The sequence below is a fragment of the Syngnathus scovelli genome, chromosome 4 (assembly GCF_024217435.2).
Source record: "Syngnathus scovelli strain Florida chromosome 4, RoL_Ssco_1.2, whole genome shotgun sequence".
Lineage (NCBI taxonomy): Eukaryota > Metazoa > Chordata > Actinopteri > Syngnathiformes > Syngnathidae > Syngnathus > Syngnathus scovelli.
Genome location: NC_090850.1, coordinates 1,118,879 through 1,141,020, shown reverse-complemented (window position 1 = coordinate 1,141,020; position 22,142 = coordinate 1,118,879). Strand labels below are relative to the sequence as shown.

Below are 22,142 nucleotides of genomic sequence, written 5' to 3'. Positions count from 1 at the left end.
TTTGTCGCCAACACGCACCACCTGAGGCCTCTGACAGAGGAAGTCCAGTATCCAGTTGCAGAGGGAGGTACTGAGGCCCAGCTCGTCGAGTTTGCAGATGAGTCGCTGCGGCACAATGGTGTTGAAGGCAGAGCTGAAGTCCACAAACAGCAACCTCACATATGAGTCCTTTCTCTCCAGATGGGTGAGGGCCGAGTGGAGGGCAGAGCAGATGGCATCCTCAGAGGACCACTTGGCACGGTACGCAAACTGGAAAGGGTCAATTCAGCTCTGCCTTCAACACCATTGTGCCGCAGCGACTCATCTGCAAACTCGACGAGCTGGGCCTCAGTACCTCCCTCTGCAACTGGCTACTGGACTTCCTCTGTCAGAGGCCTCAGGTGGTGCGTGTTGGCGACAAAATCTCCGCCAGCATCACGCTGAGCACGGGGGCCCCCAGGGCTGCGTGCTCAGTCCATTGCTCTTCACCCTGCTGACGCATGACTGCACTGCGACCTACAGCGACAACCGCATAGTGAAGTTTGCTGACGACACGACTCTGGTGGGTCTCATCACGAAGGGCGACGAGACTCGGTACAGGTCGGAAGTTGACCTTCTGACCACGTGGTGCAGGGACAACAACCTCCTGCTGAACGTAAACAAGACCAAGGAAATCGTTGTTGACTTCCGGAAGGGTCACACAAAACACCTGCCGCTGATCATCGATGGTGCTGTGGTGGAGAGGGTGAGCTGCACCAAGTTCCTGGGGGTGCACATCAGTGAGGACCTCTCCTGGTCCGCAAACACCTCGTCACTGGCAAAGAAAGCTCAGCGCCGCCTGTACTTCCTGCGGAAGCTCAGGCGTGCATGTGCTCCTCAGGCAGTCCTGTCTACATTCTACCGTGGCACCATTGAGAGCGTCCTCACCAGTTGCATCGCTGTCTGGGGTGGTAACTGCACTGAACAGAACTTGAAGGCCCTGCAGCGCATAGTGAACACAGCTGGTAAGATTATTGGTGCTTCACTTCCCTCCCTGAAGGACATTTACACCTCCCATCTCGCCCGCAAGTCAACCACGATTGCGAGTGATGTGAGTCACCCAGCTCACTCTTTGTTTGATCTTCTGCCCTCTGGGAAGAGGTACAGGAGCCTGCGCTCCCGCACCACGAGACTCGCCAACAGCTTCTTTCTCCAGGCTGTTAGGACCCTGAACTCGCTACCCCCTTCTGCGTAGCGTGTGGCACTGTTGCGTTATTTTCTGGAATGTCTGCTGTACGCTCACTTGCTCCTTTTTGCTCCTCTTATTTATTTGTTGTGTTATTTATTCATTATTTATTCAGCACGCTGTTGTTTACTTGTTTACTTGATTGTCTATTGTGGGCCATGTCTTGTCACCGTGGGATAGCGGGGAACGAAATTTCGGTTTCTTTGTGTGTCTTTGGCATGTGGAGAAATTGACAATAAAGCTGACTTTGACTTTGAAAGAAAAATATGTATTTCTGTGCACTTTGAAATAACAAATGTTTGTTGATATATTGCCTGAATAGCATAACGACCCTTAAGGAACTGTTTAATGCATGCCTGATGTTATTCTAATTCACGGACACGGCCCAAGGTGTCTAAGAATGTTTTGTACTTGATTATATCTTATGTTTCGATTAATGCTTGATGTGACGTCGTATTTTGCCTAATGCTAGACGCCAGCCTTGGATTACTATTGAATGTTCTGGACAGAAAGAAAATGTTTTGAATAATAATGAAAACTACAGTCGGAGGCATAATTAAACTAAGAATGTGTCAAACAAACAAACAAATGCATGGTAAGTGGTGAGTAAGAACTTTGCATAGTCAGGGAACATTAACGAATTGATGATGTCACACACAAAACTTCACATAAGTCCGTACAAAATGACAAAAGTGGAAGGATGATGAATGGACATACAGTGTATGTGAAAGAATGGAGGAGAATGTTTACAGGAAGGTCACTTGGAGATAAAACCAGCAGGTGCCAGAGGGAGGCAGTCAAGAACCCGGCCAAAGATGACCGCCAAGGCCGAAAGACGAAAAGGAAAACAACAGCCCCCACACACATCGAATCGCCCATAATCAGCACCCAACCCCACAGAACCAGCTCTCACCAAACCAGCACCCACTCCCATGGAATCAAACTCTCCTGTGAACTTGCCGCACCCCAAAGACTCATCACCCATGAAACTCGGCCCACACCGGCATGTGCAACTAAATATAAGCTGACCAAAGAACCTTGACCGTGGCCTTTTCTGAATGGCAACTTTCTGCTCTTGAGCATGGTCGCACGAAAGGCCCATATTGTACTTTCCTGAAAACAGAGCTTTCTTAACAAGAATTGTGACTGAACTCAACAAACCTGTGTAAGTCTAAATTTTGTTTCGGTGTCTCAGTCTTTTCCTTACATTGCAAAAACAAAAAACGAACACGCAGGGAGTAAATTGGATAACAGGTGATTGGCTCTGGCTTTTGCCGTGAGGCACGGATAGTGCACTTCCTAAATTGTGAACCAAATCCAACAACATCTAATAGACGTCTATCCCATAGACCAGTGTTTCCCAACCTTTTTTCATCCATGGCACACCTTTTCATTGGAAAAAAATCTCGAGGCACACCACCAACAAAAATCTGTTTGGCATTACACCAGCTTCTATAGTAAAATGTGTTATATTATGAAAGACGTTGTGAACGTGCTATATAAATAAAGTCCTATTCCTATGTATGTATATATAGAGAAAGTGGAATAATTGAATACAATTAAATAAATACACTAGATTTTTAAATAGTATTTTTTTAATAAAAGGGATTTTTTTAAAAAGGTTTTAGACAGTGTAAGGAATAAAGTATTGAAAGTGATTGTGATTAAAATCCAAAATAATCAACTTGACTTTAACTGTTTTAGACTAGCCCTATAAATATTGCGACGATAAGAACAAAGTCACGTTTAAAGACACTGCTGTTCTGGCATGGCAGCTGAGTGGTGATCACAGTCAAGGTGTTACGACTTGACTGAGTATTTTATTTTGGTGAAAATGTACAATCCAGGTTCTCCGGTTGAACTAGATGCTGGGATTTCCATCAGTAAACAAATGCACCGCGGTCATCAGAGCGTCGCTGTTATCAAATGCACACGACAGCAAACTAAATATGTGCCAATGCAGAACAATGAGACCGACACAACATGAAATCTCAAGATTCTCCGATTAGCCATGCATGCGCGATTAGTAAGTGGATGACCAGGCCTTGCGCTAACTGACCAGTGATTTGGCAATCCTTTTTACAATGTGCTCCGTAACTATTATTAGACAATTTCCCACGACACAGCCGAATATCCCTCACGGCACACCAGTGTGCCGCAGTACAGTGGTTGGGAAACACTGCCGTAGACATCTAAAAAAACTTTCACATGTAGACGTAGATGTCTACCGCGTAGACGTCTATAGTATAGACGTCTAATAGACGTCTAATAGACGTCTATAGTATAGACGTCTAATAGACGTCTATAGTATAGACGTCTAATAGACGTATATGCCATAGACGTCTACGGCAGAGACGTCTATTTTTATTTCACTTTTAGACCTTTTTTTTAGACGTGTTTTAGCCGAGACGTCTGGGTAGCACATAGAAGTCTAATAGACATCAAAATGCTCGCAGGGTTGTAGTATGTCCCGGTATATTCCACATCCTTTCTTAGATTTTAACATGTCTTTCTCTTTCTTTCTTGCTCGAACCGTGCTTCTGTCTACCTCCTCTGTCTCCATCTCTGGGTTTGTTTACAATCGAACGAGGATCCAGTGTTATGGCTGTATCCCAGAATGCAACGCGTGTGCCCGAGCCCTATTCAATTAGTTGTAAGTCGACATTTCATCAGAAGAGTTATGAAAAGAAAAGTTAATGGAGGTCAGAAACCTTGACAGTTACATTAAGTCATTGTCTTTTGTCTTAGTGTAGTTGCCATCTATCTGTGCTTGTGCAATGTAGCTCATCGCACATCCAACACGGCGGCTGTCGATGACGTAACACGCACTGTTCAAATTCCGCAGTTTTCGTGCGCTTGTATCCTGCGCCACTCACGCTTTGAGCACTTCTTCCAGGTATGCACTTCATCGAGGGGCGTAAGCTGTACTGCGAGTATTTTGACAGGGCTCATCCGGTACGCACACTGTTTGCTGACATGTTTGATGACGCGTTACAGCCGGGTGGCTCACATCGATGACGTAAAACGCACTGTCCAAAGTTTACAGTTTTCGCACGTTTGGGCTCTAAGCGTTCAAACCTCTCGGACACTTCTCCTAGTTTTGCGCCTTACTTGGGGACAGATCGGGCCAAAGAACAAGAAGGAGGAGGAGAAGGAGAAAAACTGGACGAAGAAAGACGCCCCTGCACGTGAAGAACAGACGAAAAATTTACGAACGCCAACAAGAAAATACAAATGGATGGTAGGTAACGTAGCAGCCTAGTGAAGTCTGCTCCAAGATTAATGCAATTAAGTCTGGGGTAAATACTATGCTTTCACCGTGAATAGCACCGAGTTTACCCCCCATCCCACGGTGCAGACGTTCACCGTAGAACGAACGCGGATTCCCCTACATTTGAAAACACTCAATTGTTCGCCTTTCAGTAGTTGGGGGCTCTGTCCAAAATGTTTTTGTATATATTTAGTGAAAATGCGTAATAAAAACACCGATCCCCGTTTCCATTTGTGATTATGGACTACTTGAGAGTTTGTGGCATAATTTGTGGGCCATGGTTTATGCTACCTGTGCATATGAGAACCTTGAAAGACTATCATCTCACAACTGCTCATAAAATACATCTTGTAGAGTTTTTAGTCTCAGCCTGGTCTTCGGACTGAATTTTGCAGTCCCCCCCCCCCCCCCCCCCCCCCCCCTGGAAACGACGGACACAGTAAAGCGGTAAGCTTGGGATGGCTTTATAATAATAAACAGTATTTTCCACTTTCATATTATTGCATGTCTATGATGCCCTTGGTTTCATAGCATTAGCATCAGTCTTTTTTAGCGATGTGCACTCTTTTTTTTTTTTACAGCAGTATTGCGACAATAGCGGCCTTATTTTCGGCAGCATTTTAGCGCAACTTTTGTCACATCATTTGCCTACTCATTTGCCTAATTAGCAAAAGTTTTAGCCAGCATGGCGAAGGTTTTAGAGAAAAAAGTCGAGGATCGTGCCAGGGAAATAGACAAGTCGAACGGGATCAGGAACTGCTTCAGATGGGCATGGCTCGAGAGCAGCGTCATCTTACAACTCGGAACACAAAGGTGCTTTTAAAGCACATATGTCAGAGTTACGGCCCGATCCGGCCCGCGAATTGATTATCTATGGCCCCCTGGATGATATTGAATTACTATTAGAACCGGCCCGTAGGCCACAGCCGCCCGCTGGTGTTTTGCACGCACCAACACTACATTTCCCACAATGCAACGGTAGCCCGCGATGTCCCTGCAGCTCGCACAAGCGGCTTCATTATTCATCAGTAGTCAGAGCAGAGTTCAACTTTCTGATACCCCCCTCCTCAAAAATGGCTAAACGTAAGGTGTACGCTGAGAACAGGGGGTTTCAGGCCAGGTGGGAGGCAGAGTACATGTTTACGGAGGTAAGAGGCAAACCTGTGTGGAGAAAATGCGGCTGTAATGAAAGAATTAAATTTAAGAAGGCACTATCAAACGTCTAAGAAACACACAGACCAAGACAAGAATATGGAATATGAACAAAAGCTGCAGAAGGTGGAAGAATTAAAACGAGGCCTTAAGTCCAGACAGGCTGTGTTCACGTATGCTAAATCACAAAGCGAGGCTGCTGCCAAGGCTAGCTTTATTGTGGCAAAAGAGATCGCCAAATCAGCCCGGCCCTTTGCAGAAGGAGAGTTGATCAAAAACGGGTTTTGAGCCTCAGAGCCTAACCCCGAACATTGATGAACTTGTACAAACAATGAGACACCTCTAAGTATCAGGCTCAGCCTCAGACAAGTGAGCATCACAGAACAGTAACGTATTTTCCGTTTTTTAATTCGGTTACATTTTTACATTTGTTTCTACAAGACGTGATTTTTCTTTGAAGAAAGTATTGTTTTGTCTGTGTGCCGTAAATTTTTAAATTTTATCCAAGTCTCAAGAAAGCACATGCAGCATCGGGGTCAGGGCTTGACAAACGTGTTAAAAACCTGTTTTTTGTTTAACTACTCCATTGTCCCGTGAAAGGCCCTGGACTTTGTGTTGTAGCCTGTTATGGTCCTCACACCATCCCAGACATGAAATGGTCCAGCTTCTGTTAATTTTATTGCTTTACAATCCTAAAATAGTTTTTTACATGACTCTTTATTCTAACAGAGGCAGCCGTGGACACCCATATTCCCCGTGACCTTGAAAAAGTTCTTGGCGTTAAGGTGAGCCAATCACATTATTTATTTTGCTTTGACTAATGAAAGATATATATACATACACATACATACATACATACATACATACATATATCCATATATCCATATATATATATATATATATATATATAAATATATATATATGTATATTATATATACACACACATATATATATATATATATATATATATATAATATATATATATATATATATATATATATATATAATATATATATATATATATATATATATACACATATACACACATATATATATATATATATATATACATACCCTAATTTTCGGACTATAAGTCGCGTTTTTTTTCATAGTTTCATGACTTATACTCAGGAGCGATTTATGTGATTTTTTTCGCACATTTTCAAAATTCAAAAATCCATGATGTAGTGAAACCACGATAAACGAACCGCGATGTAGCGAGGGATTACTGTCATTTGACCTGCAAGTGACGTCAGCAGCGCGGCGGTTGTTTACATAAGGAAAAAGGATTCTATCACAGGATGATGAAGATGACGAAGGGCCCCACGTTTGAAGGATTTAATGATTTGGAGTGACACAAGGTTTGAAAAACGTATTTATGTTATAGTTATTTGATATATTTTATTTAGTGTAGCAACTTGTATATGTTTTTATCGTTACAGTTCTGTAGTTGTTGACTCGTTGAACTCTTGTTTTGTTAAATAAAGAGCCGTTTACCACGTGTTTCCTGGTACTTTGTTAACGCTACAATATAGTTGTATACTAGATCTGTGCGGCGCGCACGCAGCGTTATTGACATAAAGAACGAGGAATTTGATCGATGGATTTAATGATTAGGAGTGACACAGATGGTTTGATAATATTGTTATATGATAGTTATTTGAAATATACTTTATATATCGTTATATGGGTCTGTGGAATAATTAGAAATGCAACTTACGAGTCCGACGTCAGCGGCGCATATGTGGCGCATACGCGGCATTGTTTACATAAAGGAAGATCAATGGATTTAATGAATTGGAGTGACACAGATGGTTTGATAAACGTGTTATTTATGTAATACTTATTTGAATAACTCTGAATGTTACTCAGGCCCGTTCTCAGCTACTCGTTTGTGTATATGTTACATTAGCATACCTGTCGTTTAGCCTGTTGTTGCGCGTTCATGTCGGTTCTTGGTGTTGGATTTTGTCGAATAAATTTTCCCCAAAATGCGACTTGTACTCTGGAGCGACTTATACCGTATTTGCCGGTGTATAAGTCGACTCGGTGAACCCCCTGAAATTCGACGGAAATTTACGATTTTATGATATATCCTTTGTATAAGTCGAGCTCAATTGTTGCATTATATTAAACTTCAAAATTCAATCAGAAATATGCGAAATTTATTGACGAAATGTGTTCAAATGCGCGAGTTTGTAGCGAGCGATCTATATGCCATTTTAAATATTATTTACTTTATGACCCTGTGATATTATGCGCCGAGAGAGACTGACAACAATGAACACTCTTAGAAACTGGTTTATTTTTAGTTAAGAAACAACAAATTATAATTATAAAGTGATTGCCGGTGCATAGAGTTCAAAATTCGTCTTCATCGTCGCTATTTCCGAAAAGCTCGTTCCATTCGTTTTCGTTTAGTTTGTCGTCATAAAGGGCATCTTCTTGGTCTTCTCTATCCTCAGTTTCCTCCTCCTCTTCCCAGATAAGGTCGTCTTCTGTCCCATCGAGAGCGTTGGAAATGCAGCATTTCTTGAAGGAGCGTTCCACAGTAGACAGCGACACATCATCCCACGACTGTTTAATCCATCCTGTTATTGTTTGTAACGATGGTGCTTTCATTACTCCCCCTTTAGTAAACTGCTTCTCGCCTTCTACCATCCAATTACTCCAATTTCCTCTCAATCTGTCTTTGAACGGCTTGTTCAAAGAAACATCAAGTGGCTGCACAACACTTGTTAGTCCACCAGGAATAACGGCGACATCAGTGTTGTTGCATTTAAGTTTTCTTTTGACGGAGTCCACTGTATGGGCTTTGAAAGAATCCCATACGAGAAGACTTTTCTTCTTTAACATTCCTCCAGGTCGACAGTTCCATACTTTTTCTATCCAGATCTTGGTTCCCTCCTCATCCATCCATCCTTTTGGATGATTGTAAATTACTACACCAGAAGGGAACTGTCCTTTCGGTCGAGTTTTTAGTTTCAGCTAAGCAGGAAAGAACCACAGTGAATCTAGACTTTTCGTGGCCTGTTGTTCTCACGAGAACAGTTTTTTCACCTTTAGCAGATACAGTTTTCGATGTAGGCATATCAAACCATACCGGTGTTTCGTCCATATTTCCAATTTGCGATAAGTCATATTGTTCTTTTTTTCTCATCTTGATTACAAAGGATTGAAAGAGAGTTATCTTTTCCTCCAAATCTTCAGGCAGTTTCTGAGAAAGTTTAGTTTTTTGTCGTAGCACAAGGTCATTTCTCTTTAAAAATCGTGAACACCAACTTATAGTTCCTTTGAAATCAGCAATCTTGTTTTGTTTAGCAGAAGCCAAAGCTCGCAGACGAATCATATTTCTTGTGACGATGAACCCACACTTTCGTTGCTCCTCGACCCAGCATACAAGTTCTTGTTCAAGTGCTGGCCACTGGCAGCTTTTTCCTCTATTAGCACACTTGTTTCTTGGCATCGCTGCTAGCTGTGTTGCATTGCGTTTCCAGTCTCGTACCAGTTTCTCATTTACGCCAAACTTTCTTGAGGCAGCACAGTTGTTAGTTTCTTTGGCAAAGTTTACAACTTGCAGTTTGAACTTCGCAGAGTATTTCAATCGTTTAGACATGGTGATCGAATGTTTACGTTTAGGTAGTTATTGACGTTGCGTGACGCGCGGACGTTGTCGGAGTTTAGGCGATGACGCGCACATTCGCTCAATATCCAGTACTTCACCCTAGCAGTCATCGTCGCTGCCTGGCTTTCGATGTTAGTTTCTTCGGCAAAGTTTACAACTTGCAGTTTGAACTTCGCAGAGTATTTCATTCGTTTAGACATGGCGATTGAATGTTTACGTACCGGTAGTTATTGTCGTTGCTTGACGCGCGATGACTCGCACATTCGCTCAATATCCAGTACTTCCCCCTAGCAATCATCGTCGCTGCCTGGCTTTCGATGTCCGTTATTGAGGTGAGAATATTTGAAATTGTTGCTGAGGATGCGTGTTAATGCGACAAACGCTTTATAATGATTCAGTTTCTCGCTGTTTGATTAGCCTGACGGACGCACACCCACGCACAATGAGATGCATGAGAAACGGCGTTGGTTACCATCACATTTGAAGCGATGAATACGAAGTTAAATTTTATGACTCGGTGTACAAGTCGAGGTCGATTTTTTTCGGTCGATTTTGGATCGAAAAAGGTCGACTAGTACACCGGCAAATACGGTATATGTTGTTTTTTTTTCACGTTATTGTGCATTTTATGGCTAATGCGACCTATATTCCGGAGCGACTTTTAGTCCGAAAAATACGGTAAATGCTTTTTTGCCCCACTGTATGTACTTTTAGGAAAAAAAAAATATATTTTTGTTCTTTAATTTATTTGCATTTTATTAAACCTACAAGATCATTTTGCCGGACCCTGTAGATAAGAAATAAAATAAATTGTAGAATAAAAACTGAAGAATACAAAGAAACATGAGAAAATGGAAAAGTGGGAAGATATCTTGTGGTATGATGAGGTGAATCATACTCCTACAGTTTAAGAGTGAGAGAATGAAGAATGAAGAAAAAGTGTGTGATTGACAAGTTGAAATATTTGGTTTACCTTACAGAGATGTTATAACTGTGACTGGTGTGTTTGAATACAGCCATATAATAAGAATAAGAAGACAATTATTATGCAATGTGGCCAACAATATATAATGTTTAGTTTTAAGAAACAAATGTCAAAATTCTCTGGTCTCTAACTACATATTTGATTTTCTTTGGTGTCCTTAATACTTTACCAGACTCAGATTCGCTCCAAAGCTCAAGCTTTCACCCAAGCATTCCTAAAGAGAAACACTGAGCCGGAGCCACAAAAGGATGCAAAAGGTTTGCTGAGTCATAAAGCCGTTATCTTGGAGTACTCCAGGTCTAATAAAAAGACACTGCACAAAAAGAGACCCAAAGGATTAAATGCTCAGCAGAAGAGGGAAATCAAGATCTTCCATATAAAAAGTGAACACCAGAGGTAGGTCATGGATCCACAGTAATTATCATGTTAATTGAAAATAAAAAACATTTACCATTGTGTTCGCTGTAATGTAATGCCTATGCTGAGCACTTTGAGATTTATTTGATTTGAAGTGCGTTATTAATTAAATGTATCATAATTATTATTATTATGCTACAGTTCACCCTATTTTGTCCACTTTCTTCCCAGTGTCACTGACTTGGTCATTGTTATTGCAGGTATGAGCTTTTCTTACCTCTGCATGATCTCTGGAAACAATATATCATTGATCTTTGCAATGGATTGAAGCCAACAAGGTAATAACCTCAAAATCTTATGATTTTATGTAGAGTTGCAGTAATTAATAAATTGATCAACAACTAATGATATTAAATGTACCTACCGTATTTGCCGGTGTACAGGTCAACTCGGTGTATAAGTCGACCCCCTAAAATTCGACGGAAATTTACGATTTTATGATATATCCTTTGTATAAGTCGAGCTCAATTGTTGCATTATATTAAACTTCAAAATTCAATATGCGAAATTTATTGACGAAATGTGTTCAAATTCCGGGAGGCCGTGCGCATGCGGCTGTTTATAAGCACCGCGGAGGAGATCGCGGCCGGCGAGCTCGCGCACGCCGCCCGGCACCAACGGGAGGCCGGAAATAGCTCCAAGCCGAGCGGATCGGCACTTTATAAGCACCGCGGAGGAGATCGCGGCCGCCTCATTCGACTTCCAGCGGCCGGCGAGCTCGCGCACCCGCCCGGCACATCCGGGAGGCCGTGCGCACGCGCCAAGTGGCCGAAAATAGCCCCCGCCGAGCGGATCGGCTGTTTATAAGCACCGCGGAGGAGATCGCTGAGCCTCATTCGACTTCCAGCGGGCCGCGCACTTGCGCACGCCGCCCGGCACATCCGTGAGGCCGTGCGCACGCGCCGAGTGGCCGAAAATAGCCCCCGCCGAGCAGATCGGCTGTTTATAAGCACCGCGGAGGAGATCGCTGAGCCTCATTCGACTTCCAGCGGGCCGCGCACTCGCGCACGCCGCCCGGTTCAAATTTTCTAAGTGCAACGCACAATGAGATGCATGAGAAACGGCCTTGGTTACCATCACATTTGAAGCGATGAATACGAAGTTAAATTTTATGACTCGGTGTATAAGTCGAGGTCGATTTTTTTCGGTCGATTTTGGATCGAAAAAGGTCGACCAATACACCGGCAAATACGGTAACTATTTTTGGGAATCAATTGTTTAGACACCTGGTTCAATTTAAAACTATCCAAGTCCTCAGAATTTACACCACTCAACAGTAAATATTCTCAGATTTCTGTCGTCCTCTATTGTGATGAGCAAAAAAAACAAAAACAAACAAAAATAACACATTTGCAAACAACCTGCTTTTAAATTGGAAAACAATGATCGATGTTTGCGTATATTCTGACATGTTACAGCCGTTACAGACAATGTTCCCTCTAAACTGTGCGCGTAAGCATTTGCGAACTGCTCTAACTGCCATAACCCTCTTAGCACACAGGAATAGTACGGAGCGCATAAAAAAACTCCCAACCTGAGATGTCTTAACATTTTGTACTTTCATATTGTTTTCATTCATTTGTATATTAAAATTGCAAAGATTTTTGGGCACGTGGTTGATGACAAAAAAAAAGGCCAACCGTAAAACCCCCTCCTCAAAATGATCTAAACTCAAGGGGGAGTATTGTATACTGGTGTCATTATGACACTTTGTTCAGGCATTTACTATTTGTTCAATCACGTGTCAATTATGATAAGTGTTGATATGGAATTATCACCCAGCCCTGCTGCGTATAAATAAAAAAATAAAATATATGTCAATTTTTCAGGTAACTCCTCATCATATTCGTGAATTTAAAGCCAAAGGTAAATTATCCACTATCCACCCAAGAATCCTCCCAAAAACTTGGAATCATATCACTTTTGAATGGAAAAAAAACCAACGTTTTAACACCGTAATTTTCTAATTTACCATGGCATTTGGACAAACAACAAACAACTATAATTTATATTGAAACATTCCTCATTTTGCACAGTCACAGTGAGCTACGGCAGAAGAATGAAAGATCGACATGCAGTTCTGCTACCATGGTTTGCAGATCCCTGCCTCATGCGATAATTTACTGGAATAATTCATAGAACAATCAGTCTAAAAATATTTAATGGTCACAGCTCTAATTAAAGACCCCACCTACCACCAGACACCACTGTGTTTGCAGCAGAGCTCAAAGATACTGTTTTCACAACTTTGTCCATACATAATGGCGCTCAGTAGATGTCATGTCTACAGGTCAATGGTCATAGTCATATGCTCAACAACAAATACTTCCACTCCTTTTATCTGCTATAATTTATTTGTATATAGTATATATTATCCATGGGCGGCTCGGTGGCGCACTGGGTAGCACGTCCGCCTCACAGTTAGGAGGGTGCGGGTTCGATTCCACCTCCGGCCCTCCCTGTGTGGAGTTTGCATGTTCTCCCCGGGCCCGCGTGGGTTTTCTCCGGGCACTCCGGTTTCCTCCCACATTCCAAAAACATGCTTGGTAGGCCGATTGAAGACTCCAAATTGTCCCTAGGTGTGAGTGTGAGTGAGATTGGTTGTCTGTCTCTGTGTGCCCTGCGATTGGCTGGCAACCAGTTCAGGGTGTCCCCCGCCTACTGCCCGATGACGGCTGGGATAGCCTCCAGCACGCCCGCGACCCCCGTGGGGACTAAGCGGTTCAGAAAATGGATGGATGGATGGATATATTATCCATCCTCCTCCAGCTCACTGTCCAGGACCTTGCTATGACAAAGCCGTGTCTCAGAGATTGCCAAAACTTCAAATCTTAAGGTTATCTTATATTGGTCATCCTTGATTCTAGCAAAGTTCTAACTGAGGTCCCTGCTATTAAAAGGATCTCTTGTTGAATCCTCTCCCCCCTCCCTTAATGTTATTATTTTTCCCCACACAATCCACACTTGGGTTTGACAAGGTCCTCAAAGTCAGGCACTCTCATCTGAAACTCTTATACGTATTCTCTTTCTTCTCCCAAAAGTTCAAAGTATGCAGTAAGAGATCCACAACTTTTAATGTGTCTAACTCCTCAAGCACTTTTATATATGGTCGATAAATCACCACTGTTTTATCAAGGCATATCATGTCCTTGTCTGAGTACATGTGGCTTCATAATATGTCATAAAATGTGACACATAACAAAACCATAGTCCCTTTAAATACAGGTCAGCGTATTCCAAAACAGTGCTATATACTTGAGTAACTCACTTTCTGCTCTTTGCAACGATTTACGTACTACAGTAGGATACCATGCTGCAAAAAAATCACCGTTTGTTCCCAACCCCAGGTAATGCACTATATCAGAGCACTTTCTCCTAGTTCCTTTAACAAGCTCATGTCTTTATCAACTGTCAAATATCAAAGCTTCTCATTTGTTTTGCAAGGGGTTATAATCTTGTGACGCTCACCTCTGGTCACAGTTTTAGGGCTGTTTTTAGACAATTGTAACGCCCATTCACCCTCAGGCTGTTTGACAATCTAGTTTGAAACACTCATTCACCCCCGTTGAACTGTAGGCCGTTGCCTGATCCTTTTTAGGCCCCATCACTGTAAAATCTTCTTTCTTTTATATGAACTACCATTATTACCGGACTATAAGGTGCACCTGACTATAAAGCGCACCTTCAATGAATGGCCCATTTTAAAGTGTTGTCCTTATATAAGGCGCACCGGACTATAAACCGCACCATTAATGTATCATGTCAGATTTTTAATCCAAATAAAATCATTCTCCATTTTATCTTTTTTATTTCAACTTCAGACGCAACAAATTACTCTATAATCACAAAATAATGATCCGTAGTCTTTTTGATTCATGATTCATAGTCTTCAGCGGGCCACCAATGATTGATTTCATGACAGAATGCTTCGGGCGAGTTTAAATTTAGGAATTTGGTCCATATATAAGGCCCACCGGACTAAAAGGCATACTGTCGGCTTTTGAGAAAATTTTGGGTTAAAATTTTAGGCGGCGCGGCGCAGCGCGGCGCAGCGGTTGTTTACATAAAGGACAAAGATTCGATCACGGGATGATGAAGATGACTACCGGCATCATTAGTGGCTTTGTTTGTAAGTGACACGGAGGATGAAGAGTTTGAAGTCAACCCCCTAAAATTTTATGATATATCCTTTGTATAAGTCGAGCTCAATTGTTGCATTATATTAAACTTCAAAATTCAATCAGAAATATGCAAAATTTATTGACGAAATGTGTTCAAATTCGCAAGTTTGTAGCGAGCGATCTATACGCCATCTTAAATATTATTTACTTCATGACCCTGTGATATTACGCGCCGAGAGACTAACAACAATGAACACTCTTAGAAAATGGTTTATTTTTAGTTAAGAAACAACAAATTATAATTATAAAGTGATTGCTGGTACATAGAGTTCAAAATTCGTCTTCATCGTCGCTATTTCCGAAAAGCTTGTTCCATTCGTTTTCGTTTAGTTTGTCGTCATAAAGGGCATCTTCTTGGTCTTCTCTATCCTGAGAGCGTTTGGCGAATATTTTCTAAGTGCCAACGGCTCTTGCGCCATAAAGAGTCCGCCCCGGCTGGTTCCCCATGTCGGCCAGAACAAGTGAAAATTCGGCGACTTCCAGGGCGAATATTTTCTAAGTGCCAACGACTCAATCGCCGTAAAGCGTCCACCTCGGCTGGTTCCCCATGTCGGCCACCACAAGTGAAAATTCGGCCTCTTCCCCTGGAAGTCTGGCCAAGTTTGGCGAATATTTTCAAAGTGCGAACGACTCAACCGCCGTAAAGTGTCCGCCTCGGCTGGTTCCCCGTGTCGGCCACCACAAGTAAAAATTCGGCCTCTTCCCCTGGAAGTCCGGCCAAGTTTGGCGAATATTTTCAAAGTGCGAATGACTCAACCGCCGTAAAGTGTCCGCCTCGGCTGGTTCCCCATGTCGGCCACCTCAAGTGAAAATTCGGCCTCTTCCCCTGGAAGTCTGGCCAAGTTTGGCGAATATTTTCTAAGTGCCAACGACATTCATTTAGACATGGCGATTGAATGTTTACGTACCGGTAGTTATTGTCGTTGCTTGACGCGCGATGACTCGCACATTCGCTCAATACCCAGTGCTTCCCCCTAGCAGTCATCGTCGCTGCCTGGCTTTCGATGTCCGTTATTGGTGAGAAGAGGTGAGAATATTTGAAATTGTTGCTGAGGATGCGTGTTAATGCGACGAACGCTTTATAATGATTCACTTTCTCGCTGTTTGATGAGCCTGACGAACGCACACCCACGCACAACGAGACGCATGAGAAACGGCCTTGGTTACCATCACATTTGAAGCGATGAATACGAAGTTAAATTTTATGACTCGGTGTATAAGTCGAGGTTGATTTTTTTCGGTCGATTTTGGATCGAAAAAGGTCGACTAATACACCGGCAAATACGGTATTATGGCTTTTACGCACGCCCGGTCCTACTCTATGGATCTCTCTTTCACCTCCGTGGATGGAAGTCGGGGGCCGGCGCTCAGCCGGGTGGCTGTCCAGCGATGGTGGATGGGGCTCGGACATGGCTTTTACCTATTCGATGGAGCTCTCTTCCACCTCCGTGGCTGGAAGTGCCACCTCCGGGGATGGAAGTCCACACCGCCACACGCCTGGAAGTCGACGCCGGTGCTTGGGGCCGTGTGGCGGTTAACTATTTGTTATTGTTATTTGATATATTTTATTTCATGTAGAAATTTGTATATGTTTTTATCATTACAGTTCAGTAGTTGTTGGCTCGTTGAACTCTTGTCTTATTAAATAAAGAGTCGTTTACCAAACCCACGTCTTTCCTTGTACTTTAACGCTACAATATAGTTATATACTAGATCTGTGGAATAACGAAGAGGCTGACGTCAGGGCGCACGCGCGGCGTTGTTGACAAAGGACGAGGAATTTGATCAATGGATTTAATGATTTGGAGTGACAGATGGTTTGATAATATTATTGCTTATATAATAGTTATTTGATATATAATTTATATATTATTATATGGGCCTGTGGAATATTCTGAAGTGCAAGCGCCGTCAGCGGCGCGCACCCATTGTTGACATAAAGCATGATCGATGGATTTAATGAATTGGAGTGACACAGATGGTTTTATAAACGTGTTATTTATGTAATAGTTTTTTGAATAACTCTGAATGTTACGTCAGGCCCATTCTCAGCTCTTCGTTTGTGTTTCTGTCACGTTAGCATACCTATCGTTTAGCCCAGGGGTGGGCAAACTTTTTGACTTGTGGGCCGAATTGGGTTCTAAATTTTGACCGGGGGGCCGAACCAGGAGCAGATGGATGTAGTGTTTGTGTGAAGTAATATAAACGACCTGTAAAGGTCATTGCATAAAAGGTTTTGGCCTTTAGTAGGTAGTAAAGCATGGATATTCAAAAAAAGTTTTTGGAAAACAAATGCATTTATTAACAGCATTTTAAAAAAAAATCCCTAAAAAACTGCTATCAGTGATTCTCATAAAATACGACACTGTTATGAATAACAGTCTCCATCACTTCAGTGCCTGCAGGTCAGATTAATGAAAGATGTTTATCTTATGAGGTCACATCAAACGGCAAACATTCTGACCAAATATATCATCTTGAAGAATCGGTGAAAGCATACATCCAAATAAAGTAATCAAAACGGCAACACGGTGAGGGGAATCTGAAAATCAGAGCAGAGTTTTAACTCACAAACACCTGGTAACAGAGGTGAGGAAACGGGAAACACTTCCTTAAAGTAAGCCTTAAGAACTTTACAGGTTAAGATTAGTCACAAACAGGTGGTGCATCAATGTCCTTGAGCATCCTGCATTGTTTGAAAATGAGAATAGTCGCTAGTTTCAATCCCTGCTATTTGTACAGATCATATTCAAAATGCATTTTTTTTACAACATTCTTGAAAGCCTCTGTTAGAGATTTGCTCACTCCAACTTATTTTGCAAGAACCACACGGGAGACAGGCAAGTTCTTTTAGACACCTGCAGGTGGAGAGTTCACTCGCTCCAGAATGAAGTCTGAAAAGTCTCCTTCCTGCAAGGGCATATTTATTAGGAGGAACAGAGTGGGGGTGAGAGTGGACAGGTTTGGTGAACCCCCGGCCTCTGGTAAGATCAGAGCAGGGGGTGTTTTACGATGTTGTGGGAAACAGAACAACTTTGATTGCTTCCTCTGCAGCTGGTCACTCAAGCAGAGGAAGCAACCACTTTACTTTACTACGTTGTGAGAGCAAGACAAGATTGGTTAATCATTATAGTCTACATTCCAACATAATCCTATGATAAAGATAACCTGGAAAACCCTAACAGCCTCCCCTTCATTTTCAGTGGGAACAGTGTTGTTGGTCTCCCTTTTTTTGATAGTGTGTCATAGTCTGGAGTAAAATTTGTTGTGGCAATTCTTAGGAGGTGTTGGTCCGTTTACCTAGATCTGTGACGGGTTGATGTTGATGTTCATGTGGCTGAACGTCACGTCGCGTACGTCGAGCCAAATTGGCCACTCTTTTTAAACACTCGGCACTCAGTGTCCACCTTGCTTTTCCATGGGCGACTCATTTTAATGGAAGGATTCCAGGGGAAGGTTTGTGGGTGGCTTTAGCGTAAAACTGTATCCGAAAGCTCGGCGCGCAAATTACAAGAATGCTGTCGTCACAGCCCACGCTCTAAATTCGGCACTGAAACAAATAGAGCGCGAGTGCGCCATTTCCGTACTACTGAGTACGTACACGCACTTGTGAGTGTGCACCGAGCTTTCTGACACGGCTTCCGGTAGTAAATGTGCAGGCGAGTGGTTCCCCATCTACTGGGGAAACGCAGTCATTGCAGGCAAAATGACCGAAAAAAAAATGTTTAATAATACAATTTATTTAGGGTTGGCGGGCCGGATTAAACGGTCCCTTGGGCCGGATGTGGCCCGCGGGCCGTAGTTTGCCCATACCTGGTTTAGCCTATTGTTGCTCGTTCATGTCTGTTCTTGGTGTTGGACTTTGTCGAATAAATTTCCCCCAAAATGCGACTTATACTCTGGAGCGACTTAAATATGTTTTTTTTCACGTTATTGTGCATTTTATGGCTAATGTGACCTATATTCCGGTGCGACTTTTAGTTCGAAAAATACGGTAACGAAAATACAATAACGAACGGAGTCTTTCGGCATCCGGGCCACGCGGTCGGGTTTTCTCGGGTCCTTTCGGCTCATCTCGCGAGGTTCGACCTCTGAATTTTTTTAGACAACCGAAGCAAAAAAATCTCGTTCTAAAAAATGTTTCGTTCGAATTTTGATTTGTTCGAGAACCGGGACGTTCGAAAACCGAAGTTTGACTGTCTAGAAATTCAGTTGCCAGCAGTATGAATGAATAATTAAATACATAAATAAACGGACAATTTAAACATCCGGCATGACAAACAAAATGATGATCCACAGTAGATGCGATAGATACCTGTGATTAAATAAAAAACAAGCAGACGAAAGTGTAATATATTAATATGCAAGATTAAATAAATAAACAAACAGCAGACAAAAGTGTCAATACATATAAAAAACAAGATTAAATAAAAAATAAGCAGACGAAAGTGTCAAGATATAAATAAACAAGATCACGCACCTCTATCCCCTGCGACAAGTTAGAAAGGATAGACAACTCATGGATTGATATGTCATAATTTTGTTTTGTCTTTCAAGATACCCAGCATTGCTTAATTAGATTAACAATTTTGTTGTTATTGCAGCAGTCCACACTCTGTGCAGCAGAAACTATTGAAGGCAGACTTCCATGGTGCCATTATCACAGGTAAATTGTCATTAATCAGCACTTTTTAAACTATGAAACCTTGTTTTATGTGCCTACTGTCTAATAAATGGTGTGTGCTTCCCAAGGGCTGGGTTTATGCCAGTTCTGGTTTCCCATACCTCTTGCTATTATTATACTATTATTTCTTGCATTATCAAAAGCTATGCAAGTAAATACGTCAATTATGTTCAGCTCAGTGGCCTAGTAGTAGAGTGTCCGCCCTGAGACTGGAAGGTTGTGGGTTCAATCCCCGGCCGGGTCATACCAAAGACTATAAAAATGGGACCCATTGCCTCCCTGCTTGGCACTCAGCATTAAGGGTTGGAATTGGGGGGTTAGATCACCAAATGATTCCCGAGCGCGGCACCGCTGCTGCTCACTGCTCCCCTCTCCCCCAGGGGATGGATTAAAATCACATGGGGATGGGTTAAATGCAGAGGACAAATTTCACCACACCCAGATGTGTGTGTGACGATGATCATTGGGACTTTAACTTTAATAATTAAACAACACACCTATTGCAGCTCTGCAGGCCCTCAGCTCACCTATTCTAATGCTAGGGCCAGGAAATCGGCTCTTTCTGCGTAACACTGTGGGTGGACCACGGACTTAACTCAGAGGAGTGATTTAGGATGAGTTAGAAATACAGTGTTTTGGGAAAATTATGCGAGGCTTTTCAATTGCATTTCAAAGAGACGCACTAAAGATTATTTCACGCCGTTGCCGCACATAACAATTGAGTCATCTACGTGGCTATTATTATCATCACTAATATCCGCTTTATGCTTCATGTTTCAAGTGGGATTGAATTCAAGTGAAGGAAAAGTCAATACAGTACTCAAAACAACTGCAGATCCACAGACAATCAAAAAAGTCAGTGTCCCTCCGAAGCAATTTATCTCCCCACCTGTGCGACGCGAATGATGTCTCGATCAAACATGACTTGGCCGGGAAGACTGCGATCGCATTGGAAATCACGCACCAGTCTGTCTGTCCGTCCGTCCGTCCGTCCGTCTGCCCACCCGCCTGTCTCTGTCTCTCTGTCACACTCTCTAGCATGTGCGGTGCGCGCCCGCCAGTGTGCCCCTCCGACCACCACCAAACCTTTGCACATGGGCATACACCGGTGTGAGTGGCACTAGAGGCAAGGTGTGTGAAGTGTCCTGCCCAAGGACAGGGCGTTTGGCCACCCATAAATTTGAGGTTGGGCATTGTCAAGACACTAACCCAGGGGTCAGCAACCCATAGTGTTTAAAGAGCCATATTGGACCAAAAAAAACAAAAAACTGATTTGTCTGGAGCCGCAAAAAAAGTTAAAGTCTGATATAAGCCTTATATTAAAGGCAATATGGGCTGTGTCTATATTAGCTATGTTAGCCTACTATTAAATGGCTAAGTAGGCTACAAATACATAAGGAGCATTCATGTTTTTTATTTTTCCTGCAGCACAGCCTGGAGAGAATGACGCACCACTTGACGATACTACTGTATGATAAAGCTATAAATTTAACTTCCATAACAATATTAACTTATTATATTTTATTGCATTGATGAATAATGAAGAAATTTGTTTTAATCTCATCTTTACTTTGAGGATTCAAAAGAAACAACAATGGAACATGCACAATAGGCCTCCTACAACTTCAGAACTCCCCATGGAAATAAAATATAGTTATCTTTAAGCCTCACTAATAGAACCCCCCCCTCCTCACACGCACACGCACACACACACACACACACACACACACACACACACACACACACACGCACACACACACACACACACACACACACACACACACCTTTATTTAGACAACAAAGTGCAATACAATACGCACAATACAACGCAGCCATCCTCGGAGCTGAGCAACAAAACAGTAAAATCCCTGTCATTCGAAATGTATATTGACAAAAAAAATTCTGAAATAACTATTAAAATAGCCCTTTGATACAAAATATGTGCCTATGACAGGATTTTGTTCTTACCCATTTAATGTGACGGACGTCACTGGACAGCTTCTCAACATCGGGCATGTAAAATGTAACTTTAATCTTCACGCAAGACTGCAAGATCTCATCTGTGAGTAGTAGTAGTCGTGGTGGAATTTGGAGATGCAATCCACTTTTTAAATCTATCCTTGCGGTCCTCTAATTTCTCCAGCAGTAATGCAATCGCACTTTTTCTATTACTCCCAGCTGGGTACTCAGCAGCAAATGCAGCATGCCTACCCTGGAAATGTCTTTCCACATGACTCTTTTTGCTGTTTGACAACTTCTCATTACAGAGCAAACATGTAGGCAACCCTTCCGCATTGGCAATGAAAGCAAATGATTCAGTCCAAGAACTGTTGAATCCTCTGTTCTTAGCTATCTTTCTCTTTTTCCCTTTGGGATCCATCGCTCATCACACACCCACCGGTTTATTTACAACAGCGACCATCGACGCGACACGCCGAGTTGCAAGAAACGTGTGTCGCAGCTTATGTCGCAAATCTCCGTTGGCAGATATTTTGAAATTTAATATGTATTCTACACAATTCACAGCATTGGAAAACGTTGAGAATGTTTTTCTCGAGTTTTCCCTGCTACAGAAACTATACTAAAATAGAAAATATATTTTCCCTCAAATCTTTTTCCATTT

At 42.4% G+C, this 22,142-nt stretch overlaps 1 protein-coding gene across 9 annotated transcripts in view; it reads left to right on the top strand.

Moving 5' to 3' along the window:
- Positions 1-4,069: 4,069 nt before the first annotated feature.
- The window catches only part of pop4 (POP4 homolog, ribonuclease P/MRP subunit), a 44,850-nt gene continuing 26,777 nt past the window's right edge, over positions 4,070-22,142 (top strand). For 4 of the 9 annotated variants that reach the window (XR_007480568.2, XM_049717514.2, XM_049717518.2 and 1 more), the window contains exons 1-5: positions 4,073-4,445; positions 6,357-6,412; positions 10,410-10,633; positions 10,855-10,932; positions 19,440-19,501. Coding sequence is in view for 7 of the 9 variants with exons in the window: in XM_049717514.2 (XP_049573471.1) it covers positions 4,439-4,445; positions 6,357-6,412; positions 10,410-10,633; positions 10,855-10,932; positions 19,440-19,501 (427 nt within the window). In the remaining 2 variants the exon portion in view is untranslated. Of the gene's footprint in view, positions 4,446-6,356; positions 6,413-10,409; positions 10,634-10,854; positions 10,933-19,439; positions 19,502-22,142 lie in introns of those variants that run through there. The other 5 variants (XM_049717513.2, XM_049717517.2, XM_049717520.2 and 2 more) reach the window with 5 other exon arrangements.